The sequence below is a fragment of the Myotis davidii genome, unplaced genomic scaffold (assembly GCF_000327345.1).
Source record: "Myotis davidii unplaced genomic scaffold, ASM32734v1 scaffold448, whole genome shotgun sequence".
Lineage (NCBI taxonomy): Eukaryota > Metazoa > Chordata > Mammalia > Chiroptera > Vespertilionidae > Myotis > Myotis davidii.
Window position 1 is genome coordinate 293,554 of NW_006383009.1, and position 13,337 is coordinate 306,890.

The 13,337-nt window shown below is 54.7% G+C and overlaps 1 protein-coding gene across 1 annotated transcript in view; it reads left to right on the top strand.

Moving 5' to 3' along the window:
- PEBP4 (phosphatidylethanolamine binding protein 4) overlaps positions 1-13,337 on the top strand; it is a 199,577-nt gene that overhangs the window by 179,111 nt on the left and 7,129 nt on the right. Inside the window, exons 5-6 of the mRNA XM_006778377.2 lie at positions 7,004-7,049; positions 9,400-9,513. Coding sequence (XP_006778440.1) covers positions 7,004-7,049; positions 9,400-9,513 — 160 coding nt within the window. The remainder of the gene's footprint in view (positions 1-7,003; positions 7,050-9,399; positions 9,514-13,337) is intronic.

A 13,337-nucleotide genomic window follows, 5' to 3' on the forward strand; every position in this document is an offset into this window, starting at 1 on the left:
GAACACATCGTTTTTACAATGACCTGGGGGAAAAGTTACAGTTTGTAAGAGGGAAGTTTGGGGGTTTGGGGATCACAGACTCACCTGCTCTGAGAGAGGCTACGGTGCTGGGTTTCAGCCCCGCCCAGCTCTGACCTGCCACATAGGCCGTGTCCCAAAACCTGCCCACCCTCCCCCAGATCCTTTCCTGACCAGAGAGGCAGCTCCGCCATCCCCTTCTGATGACCCCCCTGGGACATGGTTGCTGAGCATTTGGAAAACAAAACAGTTTTGTCCAGGGTCTACAGACCCAAAGTTTAGGTGGCTGATAGCTTTGATTCTCAGAAGTCAGAAGCACTGCCTGCCATTCAAGCCCAACCCCAGCCCACATTTCCAACCTTATCTTGTGCTTCTTCCAGACCCAACTGTTTTTTCACGGCTTGTTCACATATTTACATATTGCTTATGCGGTGTCAACTTAAACTGCCCTTCCCCTCCCGTATCTTGTCCACTGGAAAACTGAAAAAGTCCTGTGCATCCCTCAAGGCCCAGATAGAGTGCATAGCCTCCTTTCCACAGCTTTCCCTGGTTACTACCCCCACGCAGCTACAACTTCCTTCCTCTACACTCCTCCTGCATTTTCCATTGACCTCAATTATTGAAGCCTATGACAGTTATTTCTTTGTTGATTTATCTGTCCCACTAGACCCCGAGATCCTCAACACCATAAAACGTGTCTCATTCATATTTCTCTCTCCAACACAGGGCTTCTCATTCATTTATTCATTTATCAACCCATCTCCCCAGCCATGATTCCTTGGGGCCAAGCCCCTGCTAGATGCTATCACATACACACAGGTGCAGGACAGCATGACTTACTTGGGAACACATGCACTTCCACATGGCCTGGAACAAAGGGCCTTGGGAAATCATGCCTCTTAACCCAGAGTCCTGGAGTGTGGTGAAGCCCCTTCCGTGGGTAGTCATGTACTTCCGGAAGCAGATCATCCCCCCTCAGCCACAGCACACCCCACCCTATGTTGGCATCTGGAGATCTAGGGAAGTAACTGACTCCAGATCGGACGCCAAACTAGGAATCAAAATGCACAAGTCCTATTGCCCATTGGTGCCAAGAGACCAGAATCTCCTGGCCATTGTTGGTGTATTCTAAAATCAATATTCACGTGCAGCCCCCACTGCCCATGATGGTGCCAGGAAGAGGCCTATCCGGTCTTTGATGCTAACACTTCTTGAGGGAAACTGGTGCACAAATTGGCCATCCTACATCCTGGCGTCTAGAAGCTCCCAGGAGGGCTCAGGTCAGTGCCTTCTTCTCACCACTTCCCACGGACTCCATTCCACCCACTGCAGCGGCTGGCCCTCCTTTTCCTGGCCCTGGGGCCAAAAGAAAAAGAGCAGGCCATACGATTAATTGATCACAGCCTTTCCCTTGGAGCAGGCACTAGTCTCTGAGGCTGGGTCCTCTCCAGGCTGGTGCTAGCCCCCTGGGGCTCTCTGAGCCCAGGAGCTGTCAGTGCCTTCCACTCACTTAGCCCTTGTTAATTGCAGAACACACAGACTGCTGGGTAGCACTTTCCATTCCTGTGCCTTTTGCTGGCTCCTTTGCCACTTGGCAGCTTGCAGGCAGCTGTGCAAAACAGCAAGGAGCTTTCTCGTTCGGTGCCAGTGTCACAGAGCCTGGAACTCTGTTTCTATTTTTCCCTGTTTTTTCATTCCCCCCTCCCCCACCGCCAAGTGCTCTGTTTTGCTCATTTCTCCCTCCACTCTCCTTTATCTCCATGACATCTTCCTGTACCTCACCTTTCAAGTTCAGGATTCTCCTAATGGCCCCCCACCCAGAGATCAAAAAGTGGAACTGCCCACTCTGATGGGTTTGCGGCCAGGCCGAAGTGATTGAATCCTCCTGTCCAGATGGGAAGAAGAGGTGGGTAAAGAGATTAAATCATCTCCCTCAAACTCAAGGAAATGTGCAGCTGACCCTCCGCTTTGGGGGTCAGCAAGCCCAAGTACCTGGGGCCTTCGCCAGCACCCAGGTGGGCGGCCAGCTGCCTGTAGGTAATTGAAGCGAAATGAGGAAACTGGGCCGACCTTCCTGCTGGGCCCTGCGCTGAGCCAGGTCCCTTCCCCATCCACCAGACCTCACAAATCCGGCCACCATGTCTCAAAGAGCCCTTACCTAAAGCAGCCCCAGGCCTGGGGAGTGAGGAGTGTCTCTGGACACTCAATTCTCAGAAAATGTAGCTGTCTGGCTAGCCCCATAGGGACAAGAAACAAAAAATAGAAGTGACTTCTGTCTAGTTGACTTATCTGTTTGTAGTTCTCCAAGGGCTTAATATATCAGGGACCAATCGTCTCAGGGAACTCTGGGGCCTGGGCCTGGAGGACAGAAGGATCCAGGTGTGGGCGGCAGCAGTTGGGTCTTGCTAAAGAGATTGGGGCAGAGGGTCAGGAGTTCAGACTTCTCGTCCTGGCTTTGAAGCTAGCTACCCATGGCACCTTGGACAAAGCCTTCACTCTATTCACCCTCTAACTGTCTATGGGGACCCTTTCTGCCTTACCTTGGGCTCCCCCAGAAGCAGATTCTGACACCAGGATTCTAGTACAAGTAGTTTATTTTCAAGGGGACACAAGAGAAGAGCAGTAACGGGGTGGGTAAGACAGGAAAAGGAAGGCACCCAGTCAAGGTTCATGAGCAAACAAGTTCCACGGTGGGTACCTGGAGCTAATGCGAAATACACTGCTCTGTCATTCCCCACCAAAGGCAAGGGGCTGAAGTATTTATTCTTAGAAGCCCCACCCTCCTGCCGTTCCCACCAACCATTGGTTGTTGCCAGGGGCTGTTAAGACCACAGCAGGCTGCCCCATTGCACAGGTGGTGGAGAGGGCTCTGGCGGCCAGGATAAGCAGGTTGCAAGTGGAGCTGGTAAGCGCTGCCAGGGCAAGATTCAGGGGACGGGCCAGGGCATCGATAATTGCCTACTACCCAACCACGTGCACAGCATCCTACAGGCTACAAAGATGGGTAGGATGCAGCCCCTGCCCTTGAGAAGCTTCTCTGGTTCTTTCAGTCAAATGGGGAGACCGATCGCTGCCCTTCCCATGCAAGGACGGCTGTGAGAGCCAGCGGTTGGACAGTGCCCTGTGGGATAAAGACTATAAGCTAGTTACCAATGTAAGGTAATGGTGATGGGGCAGGTGCCAGCTTCCAGCCCTGTGCTCTGTACTTGGCCTGAGACAAGTCAGTCAGGACAAGACCACCTGCGTCACCTTGGTCCAAGAATGGAGTTGCTATGACTACCGGTTGAGCCCCAACTTTTCTTAAGCATCTCACATGCCAGTTCCCAACCATCTCGACAGAGAAGCCGTGGGTTCTGAGGCCTCAGAGAGCTGGAGAGGAAATCTCATGATAAGGAAAGGAGTTGCCTTCCCCAGCTCCTCCATCCCTGACACCTAGGAGGGCCCAGGACAACTCCCGAGCCCAAACACCTGGAATGCGCCTGTCCTGAGAGCCTGCAAAACCATCCTGGGCATCTCAGTGCTCTTGAGGGTCAGAGAGCTGTTTCCCCAGGCCAGTGTGGCTCAGTGGTTGAGTGTCAACCTATGAACCGAGAGGTCACTGTTTGAGTCCCAATTCCCAGTCAGGGCACATGCCCGGGTTGTGGGTTCGATCCCCAGTAGGAGGTGTGCAGGGAGGCAGCCGATCAATGACTCTCTCTCATCGTTGATGTTTCTCTCTCTCCCTCTCCTTCTCCCTTCCTTTCTGAAATAAATAGAAATATTTTTTAAAGAAAGCTATTTCTACAATTTCTGTAATCACTTCCTTTTTTAAACCTTACCATTTAGACAAGTTGCTTTTGAAAATGTCCACCTGTTTTAGGAGGATTTGTCTGCCCCGGGCCCACCGTAAAGAGCAGCAGCATACCTGGGGGTGGGGGTCCAGGTCAGGCAGCAGGATGAGCTCTCCGCAGCCCCTCCCTTCCTGCAGGCTCTCATTCCAAAGCTCCTCTCTGCTCAGACTTAACAGGTTTGGGGTCTGTCCCTCAAATGCTGGGCCCATCTTCAGCTCTCAGGGCTCTTCCCTCAGTCCAGCCTCCTTGAGAAGTACTCAGAAGAATGGGTTTCTCCCTCTGCCCTCTGGAAACACCCCTGCATTCCTTCCATCCCCGGAAGATGTCCAGCTTTCAGAGGTGATCTTGGGCTAAAGGGATCTTGCCATCCACAAAGATGCTTGAGGAGAGCTCATGTTTCATAGAGGCACGGGGGCAACCATTTCCACCATAGCCCCAGCCTTCCTGGTGATATCTGTGTATTTTAATAATGGGGTTTTTTTAAAGCCTCCTAGGGAAGTGATGGGATTGTCATGATGGCATAGAAAAAGCATACACACACGCACTTACGCACACACACACATGCACACACTCACACGCACGCACTCACGCACGCACATATACACACGCACGCACACAAAAGGATGCAAACTAAAAAACAGCAACAACAAAAGCACAAGCCAGAGCTGCAGGTCAAAAGGCATGAGACCCTGAGCCAGTGGGTCTCAAAGGTCAGAGGGTCGAAGGCCCCTTCTTCCTAGAACTTTCTGGGATTCTCCCATTTGCTCCTGCAACTCTGGATGAGTCGTTGGACCTCTTTGGGGCTCAACTTTCTCACCCTTTGAATTTGGTTTCCTCAGGCTCCTCCCAGGTGTTGATTCTATGGTAGATATTTTAGGCCCCAGAACAGACCAATGCGGGAAGGAGGCTTAGCTAATGCTCAAAGCAACTAGAGCAAATACCAGCCTCACTGACCACACACTGACCACACTCTCCATCCTTCTTCAGAGCCTTCCTTCCCCTCTCCCCCTTCCATATGACAAGCTCCAGAGAGACCAGAAAATCCTCTGAAGGCCATTGACACACTCTGCTCAGCCCCCCACCCCCACCCCCTGCAGCTGCCTGGGCTGAGCTTAGGTCAGCAGGCCCAGTGAAGGCGGCAGGAAGGGCCGCTGGCTTTACACAGCAAGTCCCAGGGTTTGTGTGTGTCTGCCGAGCTGGCCTCAGCTGATGAGAAAAGACTCCCCAGAGGGAAAGGGAGGGGAGGAGAGCCTTCCCACCCTGACCAAGGCTGCAGATCAGACTTTCCACACTGCTCTGCACACTAACTCCCTGCCCTTACGGCCCAGCCCCCACGCCCGCCCTCCCGCACCACACAGAGGAGAGGGGCCTGTTTATTACTCTGGGTGGGACCCAGGCCTGTGGGGAATTGAAGAGAAACAGCCAGCTTAGGTTGCTATTGTTTTATTTAAACAAACTGCTGGCTGGACTGACTTGGAAAGGAATGAGGGGGAGGCTGGGAGCTCAGAGCTGGGCTGGGGCTGGCCGGCCGGGCTTCCCTGGGCTCAGCCCCTTTCTCTCCATCTTGCTAGGCCGGCCAGAGAGCTATTTTGGGAGAGTGGCCGCTAGGCCTTGGGCCTGAGCTCCTTTCCTAGGAGAGATGGGTATCGAGGAGCCTCCATTCCCCAACCCTGTCCCTCCATCCCGGTGGCCTGGCCACACCTGGGCCTCATGGATAAAGCAAGACCCAATATTGGGGGAGTTGGGGAGCTGAGCTGAGAGGGCCAAGGCAGAGGCAAAGCATGCTGAGCTGTGCTGAGGGACGGGATGTGAAGGCTGCCTGGATGCACCTGGCAGACAGGACTTGGGTGCTGGAGGTGGAAGGATGCCCAAGGAAAGAGATCTCACCTGCGTGGGGTGACGATAGCAAAGTGGGAAAGGGCCGAAGGTGGAGGGGTCCATCCCGCTATGGTCTCCTGCCCTTTCCCACCCAAAGGAAACCCTAGGTCCAAAGTGAGAACAGTCGGTGGGCAAGCTGCAGCCTAAAGGAGAGGAGATGGGGGTCTCTAGAATAAGGGGTGGGGCCTCAGTTTTGTAGAAAGTAAACCGCACTAGGGGTTGGGTCACTGAGCTGACCCTGAGGTTTTCCACAGAGAACTGAGGGGAAATCTCACACTCCCCCTTGGCACCCTCTACTGCTCTTCCCCATCCCCCCCCCCACCACCACCACCACCTTGAGCACCCCCTTTCCCAACTCCTACCACCACCCGGGGAGGAGCAGGGGCTGTACCAGGAAGGGCCTCGTGGAAAGGTGTCCAGGGCACAGTTAGGTGTTGGCAGAATCCATGAAGAGCCTCACTAATCACCATCATTAAGGCTATAAAACCCCACACCTCGGGGCCGCAGGGCTCCCTGGCATGGCCCCGGGCCCCGAGCTGTGGCACGGACCCAGGAGCCCGGCTCCAGTCCCTTTCATCTGAGCATCTCCCAGTCCTGCACAAACATTAATTAGCGCCCGCCCCCGGGATCACCTCATTATCCCACAGACCTTGAGCAGAGGGGAGAAGGGACTGAAAGGAAAGAAAGGAGGGAAACTGAGGCTGTCCCAGCAGCCAAAGAATCTTCCTGGAGAGTACGGGCGGAGTTCGGCAGAGGCTAGGGAAGAGGCTGCCTCGGAGTCAGGCCTCCTCCTCCCCTTCCTGCTTGTTCAAGTAGTCACTGGCCTCATGTTCTGAGGCCCAAAGCCAGCCCGAAGGATGGCCTGGCTTAGCAAGCCTCTGAGGACTGTCAGCCCCCGCCTCAGATCTGGCCAGACCGCACAAGCTGAGAGTGTGTCCTGTGCCTAGTCTCGGGGCGCAGACGGCAAGAGTGGGGCAGCCCATCAGAAAGTCTCTCCAGAGATCAGGGGTCTCTCCAGAGATCGGGGGTCCACCCCTCACCACCAGGCCATCCTCAGTATGTCTGTCTGCCCCCTCTTCCCAGTTCCCCGGAGGCATCATTCTAAATCCCACGGCTCATTCTGGGAACGTCTCCCAGAAACAGCCATGGATCTTCATCCTCCTCCATCCCACTCCCCGGGAGAAAGAGCTCAGCAGAGCCCACTTGGACTCAGGGGGGTGGCAAGGCCTTCTGCTGCCCCAGGAGTAACCCATGCCCATGCCTGTCTCTTGTTTCAGGGCGCTGACTTGAAGAAAGGGGAGATAAAGGGCCAGGAGTTATCAGGTGAGTAAGACCCTACAACGCCCCTCCCCCAGCCAGGGCAACGATGATGATGGCCAGATAACAATACAACTTCATGTTGATGCTTCACAGAGTACAAAGAAAGCACTAATCCAAGAGCTTGTGCGTATGCTCTGATTTAATCTTCACAATTTCCTTTTCAAGTCGCCGCCATCAATATCTCCATTTTAAAGAGAATGACACTGAGGCACAGACCCACCTGCCCTGTGTCCCATAGCTGGTGTGAGGAGCCAGCCTGGGGTCTGCAGGAGAGCACCCAGACGTCTCTCCTGGGGAGGGGCGGGTGGGGCATTCTCTTCCTTCCTCCCGCCTCTCTTCTTCCCTGCTCCCAGTCCCAGCGATTGGTTGCATGTGGCTGCATGAACTTCCCTCTTCTCTGATGCCCTCCTCTTCTCACCCCCTTCTCACCCCCAGCTCCCCTTCCTCTCAGATCCTGGCTGCAGGCCCTCCACTGACTTACAGGGAATGCCCAGGGGCTAAGCTGGCCTCTGGCAAAGGGCTGAGCAAAACGACCAGAGGAGCTGCATGGTTTTGGAAACCAACTCAGCTCAGGCACCAGGAAGGCCTAGATTCAAACCCCAGCTCCACCACTTACTGTCGGCCTGGCTTCACTGCTCACAGCCTCAGTTACCTCACCCAGAAAGTGGCAAAAACGCCCACCCTGCCAAGTTGTTGGGAGGGTTAAAGAGATGTCACAGGGGAGGCACTTGGCCAGGGCCTGCTCCCGAGAAGTGGCCGAACCTGTGTGGCCTCCCTTCCTTCTCGCAGCTCTCATCTCTGCTTTCACCTCTCCTTTCGGAGGGAGTTCTTCAGGAAAGCTCCCTAGTGAAGGGATGCCGGCTCCGTCTCCCCTGAGGCTAATTCCCAGCTGCATAGAATCGGCGAGTTACAGCTCCAGCCTTACCCACAGGGAATCATGGCCACCAGTGTCTGGCAGCATGGGATATACCCACCCTCAAGTTCACTCGGCCACCCTCACACCCACCTTCCTGGCCGAAAGCTGGCCCAGCCACCTCTGGCCTCCACACACCCGCAGGCAAAGAGGCATTGCGGCCCTCACTATGCTCAGAAGTCTCTCAGCACTGGCCATGTTTGTGGGGGAAAAACTGACTTGCTCACATTTGCGCACACCAGCAGGCACCCTCCAAAACAGCCTCAGCACACATGCACCCTGCCTCTGCCCCAGTGTAGACCCCACATATACAAACCCTCGTGGCTTCTGGAACACCCTGTGCTGTTCTCACTCTGAACACACACACACACACACACACACACACACACACACACACACATCTGATGTAATCCAAAAACTCAGGGAGAGATGAATAGTCAGGAAATCCCCTGGCTGTGCGCAAGCTGAAGGCCCATGGCCGGAAGTGCACCGTGAGGAACACCCCAACAGCTCCAAGCAGCAAGTGGCTCCGGATCATTAGATCAGGAGAGGGAGGTGGCCATAACGTACCAATACTCCCTCCCACCAGCATCTTCATTGCTAACACTCCCTCCCCACCCACCCCCAGGAAAATTCTCTGCCCCTAGGAGAGGGAGACGAAGGGAGTGACGGGGGGAGGAAGAGGCACAGCATGCTTGGAAGCAGGCCCTGCTGGAGCAGCCCGGTCCAGCCTGAGTTGTCTTGGGGGAAGGATGAAAGATGCCCCCTCCCTCTGCTTTTCTCCCAGAAAAGATCTGCCTCCTGCGCAGGGGGCGAAGGGAGGGAGATGGCCTTCTCCCCCGGAAGAGCCTGAGTTGGTTCCCATTGCCCCAAGCACCCAGGTCCCACAGCTTCCATGATCAAACCTTTGAACCGAGTCCCACCCACCCCCATAACCACTTCCAGATCCTCCGGATCCAGCCAAGAAATTGACTTCTTTGGGGATTGAGTTCATAAGGAAATGCTGAAAAAGTAAATAAAAATCCACTGCCAAATGTACTCAGAGGAAGATGGGTTTCTCTTGAGGCAGGAAATCTATTAGGATAGACTAAAGCAAAAAAAAGAAAGAAAGAAAAAGAAAAGAAAAGAAAGACAATACCCACTGGCCCAGAAAGGCCCAGGTGACCACCAGCACCCGAAATCTTCAAACAGACCACACCCCTTCCTCCTCCCCCCACATCCCCAAAAATGTGCTTCCTCAATGAAGCTTCTGAGGGCGAGATCCTGACAAAGACAAATCTAATGGCGCGCGATGGGCAAGCCCCCATGTGGGACCCCAGGAGGGTCAGCTGGGACCAGGAAAGGCACAAATGATTCTCTTTTCCTCGTGCCCAGAGCATCTGGGAGCTCCTGGGTCCTGTGGCATGTGGAACCCACCTTCTCTCCCTTCTCTGCCCATAGACTACCAGCCTCCTACCCCACCACCCCTCAGTGGCTTCCATCGCTACCAGTTCTCCGTCTATCTCCAGGAAGGAAAGACCATCTCTCTGCTTCCAGAAGAAAGCGAAGGCCGAGGTAAGGCCTCCCCATCCTTCAAGGCCAGAGTGAATTCTGGGATGGATCAGATACTCCATTCATGGGGAAGTCGGGACCTTGACCTCTACCCATGAAACTTGAAGGCTAAGGTCAAAGGGTGGTGTTTCTTGGGAGTGAACTGGAATAAGTGTCCTAAAGGAAATACTGGTGTCAGGCATAGTCTCTCTACAGAAATAAGTCCCATAGACCAAGATGGTGGCTTTAGCTGATGGCAGCGGGGAGTGAGTACGGGGGGCGGGGGTAAGGGGAGTCTATTAGGTAGGGTCCCAAGGGGAGTAACTGGAGCCCAGGAGAGAAGCATCTCCCCCGCAGCCTTGAATGGCATGTGCAGGCAGCTACCCCACAACACTTCGCAGGTAATTGTACCTTATAATTGAGTCTGATCTGGGCAAGAGGGCCCTGGAATGCCACCCTGCCGGTCTGTCTTCATTGGCCTTTAATTGCTCTGTCTGCCTGGTGCCATCTCAGTGGTGGTGCAAAGACTTCCCCAGCCATGGCCCCTCCACCAGCTTCCTGAGCAGCCCTCCTGGCATTCTGAAGGGAACCCCCCACACACACACCCCGTAGCTTCCTAATGGCTAACCCAGCCTGCCTAGCCTCCCTCCTCCTCCAGAGCAGAGGATAGGAAGAGCCATGGCCACCTGGCCACGACAGGGCCACAGGTGACTCACCGGACCCTGTGTGAGCCACAGCCCCTCTCCGGACCTTACATTTCTCTTCAGGAGAATGGGAAATAAAACAATTCCTGTTCATCTACCACCGCCCCCATTTTAGGGACGGGCAGATAATGTGGAACACACAAATGCCAAGTTGAGAGTACAAAGAGCACATCCCCCAGGCTGGCAGGAGGGTGAGTGGGCGTCGTCAGCCATTTCCTCTCACCCAGTGACCCTGAGCAACCTCCACCCACTGGGAAGCCAGCACGACATTGTTACAAACCTGCTGCCCGAGGCCCCAGAGGAGAGGAGACGAGCCCAGAAAGGCCCTGATTGAGCGATGGAGCCCTTCGCTGAGATGTGCTAAGCGGAGGCCACCCATCACAGAAGGCTCCAGCCACCCTGGAAGCCGAGCTGGTGCAACCTTTCCACTAGTGAACCCTCCTCAGGTGCCCTCAGCACCTCGCCGATCTGTAGATCTGTTTCAAGAGCTTTCCCAAAGACACGCTTCGAAGTTTGGATACAAAGAAAGAAAAGCATCTTTCCCAGGCCAAGCTCAATTTCTCCATGTTCCTGGACCCCTGTCTCACCTAAGACACCATGAAGTCCCTTCCACCTGATTTCTGGGGCTGGGAATTAGCACCTGAGCCCATCTTGTTCCCCCACACAAGGGAGTCTCATGAAGGAAGGCAGTGCCTATGAGTCCTAAGTTAGCCCTCAGGGTCCCAGTGTGGTGCCCTGGGCCGGATGAGGCTCGGACAGACCCCTGAAGGAGCCTCCCTTGGATCAAGTGCTTTCTGCGGGCAGGACAGAGGGGGCAGGAGGAGCAGTGAAGAGGGCAGAGGAAGGGTGTGTGCCAAGCACTCTCCCACCCCTGCCGTGGCTGGGTCCTGAGGTTTGATCCCAGCCCACCCTCCAGAATGCACGGCAGCCTGTGTGCCCTTCCTCTGAAAGGAAGCAGGCAAGGATGCTGGGAACCTATCAGGCCTGAAACCCATGATTAGTCCTTTTGGATCTTTGCCAAAACCAGGGTTTCTTGTGCACCTTGCCGCCACCCACCTTTCATCTACATGAGCACTTAGAACTGGACTTGCATCAGGGCAGCGTACCTTTGGCTTCCCTGCTGTTTCGTTTGCTGCCAGATATGGAGGCGGGAAGATTATCCTCCCAAATAAAGCTCCACCGTGTGATGCCTTCCACGGTCCAGCACTGTGCTAGAGGCCTGGAGAGGACAAGATGGCACTGCGAACGTTCCCTGCCCTCAAGGGGCTGACAATCAACTTTGGAAACACATAACAATGTAGAGCAGCCTACAATTAAGCAGTTAATTGTGTGTGTGTGGCAGTTGGTGTCGACTTAGGCATTGGCCTGTCCCTTCCTAGGATCCCTTTTCTCCAGGACACATGCCCTCTTCAGCCAGGAAGGGTGCAGAAGTATCTCACCGCGGGGGAGGAAATCTGGATTCCAGTCTCTAGCTAGTGATTTGACTTTTGAGCAAGTCAACTAACCTCTCTGAGCCTGTTTCCTCATCTAGAAAATGAGGGTTCGGATCTAGATGATCTACAAATCTGTGTGGCCTTGAGGCTCAGGATCAGATGGGCCTGGGCTGGGCACTGGAAAAAAAGATTTGAATCCCTGAGTGAAGGAGAGAGGGGAGGGAGCTCTGGGCTGGGAACCCTGCAGCTGCAAAGATGTGAAAATAAAAATAAAAAAGTGATAAGAAGAACCCTTTGCGAGGGGCCAGGGTGGTGATGAAAGGAGAAAATGGAGGAAGGTTGTGGAGGTTCTCAAAAGCTAGGCAGAGGTGTGACTTGGATGGGTACCGTGGAGAGCGCGAGATAATGCCCATGGAAGAAGAAACACACAAAAGCACTCCCCAGAGCTGACTAAGCTGGACTGGTGGGCACAGCTGGCCAGAGGAGGAGAACAGGAGGCTCCCGGGCATGCAGATGTCTGGCATGGAGGGACCAGAGGTGACTGCAAAGGCAGGAGCAGCCCTTGCACGATGTGGGGACCCCACAGGCCTGGCGCTCTCTGAAGCAGCTGCACAGGCTGGACCAGCCCTGGAGAGGCCAGGACATGAATCCCTGCCAACAGGCATGGGCCCTGGGGCTCGCCTGGGTCTGGGAAGGTATCTGTGGAAGGAGCCGTGTGTCCTGGGGCATGAGTGGTGTAACCAGCCCCTGTGTCCCCTGGAGGAGCAGGCGGGAACAGCTTCTAGACATTGGAGAGGAAAGGTCTGTCTGCAGGACCCAGGTAACTTGTCTTCCCTAACTTGTCTCCTGTTGGGCAGCTCCCTCCCTGGGATTTAGGTATGAATAGCAGGTTTAGAAGAGAAGGGAGTGTGAGATTACTCTAGTTGAACTTGTGTGGCTGGGGGGGGAGGGGGACGCGCGGGGGGCGGGGGGCATTGCTCAGATCCAGAGGCTGAAACCCTCTCCAGGATTCCTCTTTGTTCTGCGACTCCAGGACAACATACAATGGGTCAGTAAATGGGAGATGTTGACACCCACACTCCCGTGTGACCTTGAACAAGCCACCTGGGCCTCAGTTTCTACATCATCAGCATAAGGGGTTGGACTAGTTGGTCACCACTGAGTGACCCTGAGCAAATATGCTCCCAGCTTACCACACTCTCCCCTTGTCCAAGTTCTGCTAGACAGATGCAGGGAGCGGGGATCAGGCTTGACTCACCCAGCCACCCCACACACTGCTCAGAGGAGGCCTTCCATCAGAGACTGGGCTGCCAGGACCACAGCAAGGGCCCTGGAAGGGGACTCGGAATGATCTTGCTTCTGGTTTATGACACCCTACCGTCCCGCCTCCCGCCTCCTGCCTGTACACAGCTCCTTCCTGTGCGCGCAGTTTCCCCCACCATGCTAGGAGCCGCATGTTCGAGGCACCATTGTAGGAGCCGTGGGCACAGAATTGAGCCACATGGATGTGTGTGTTGCTGGGGTCCAACCCCAGCAGGTCCAGGGGGTCCCCAAAGGTGTGGACGGAGTCGGCGAAGAAGGAATGACATGGAGACAGCGTTCAGTTAATCAGCAGCCTTGCCAGGATCTCTAGCCACAATCTCCAGCCAAGTTCTGTGTCCATGTTCTCCAGCCAGGTTCTGTAGCCATGTTCTCTCGCTAGGTTCTCCAG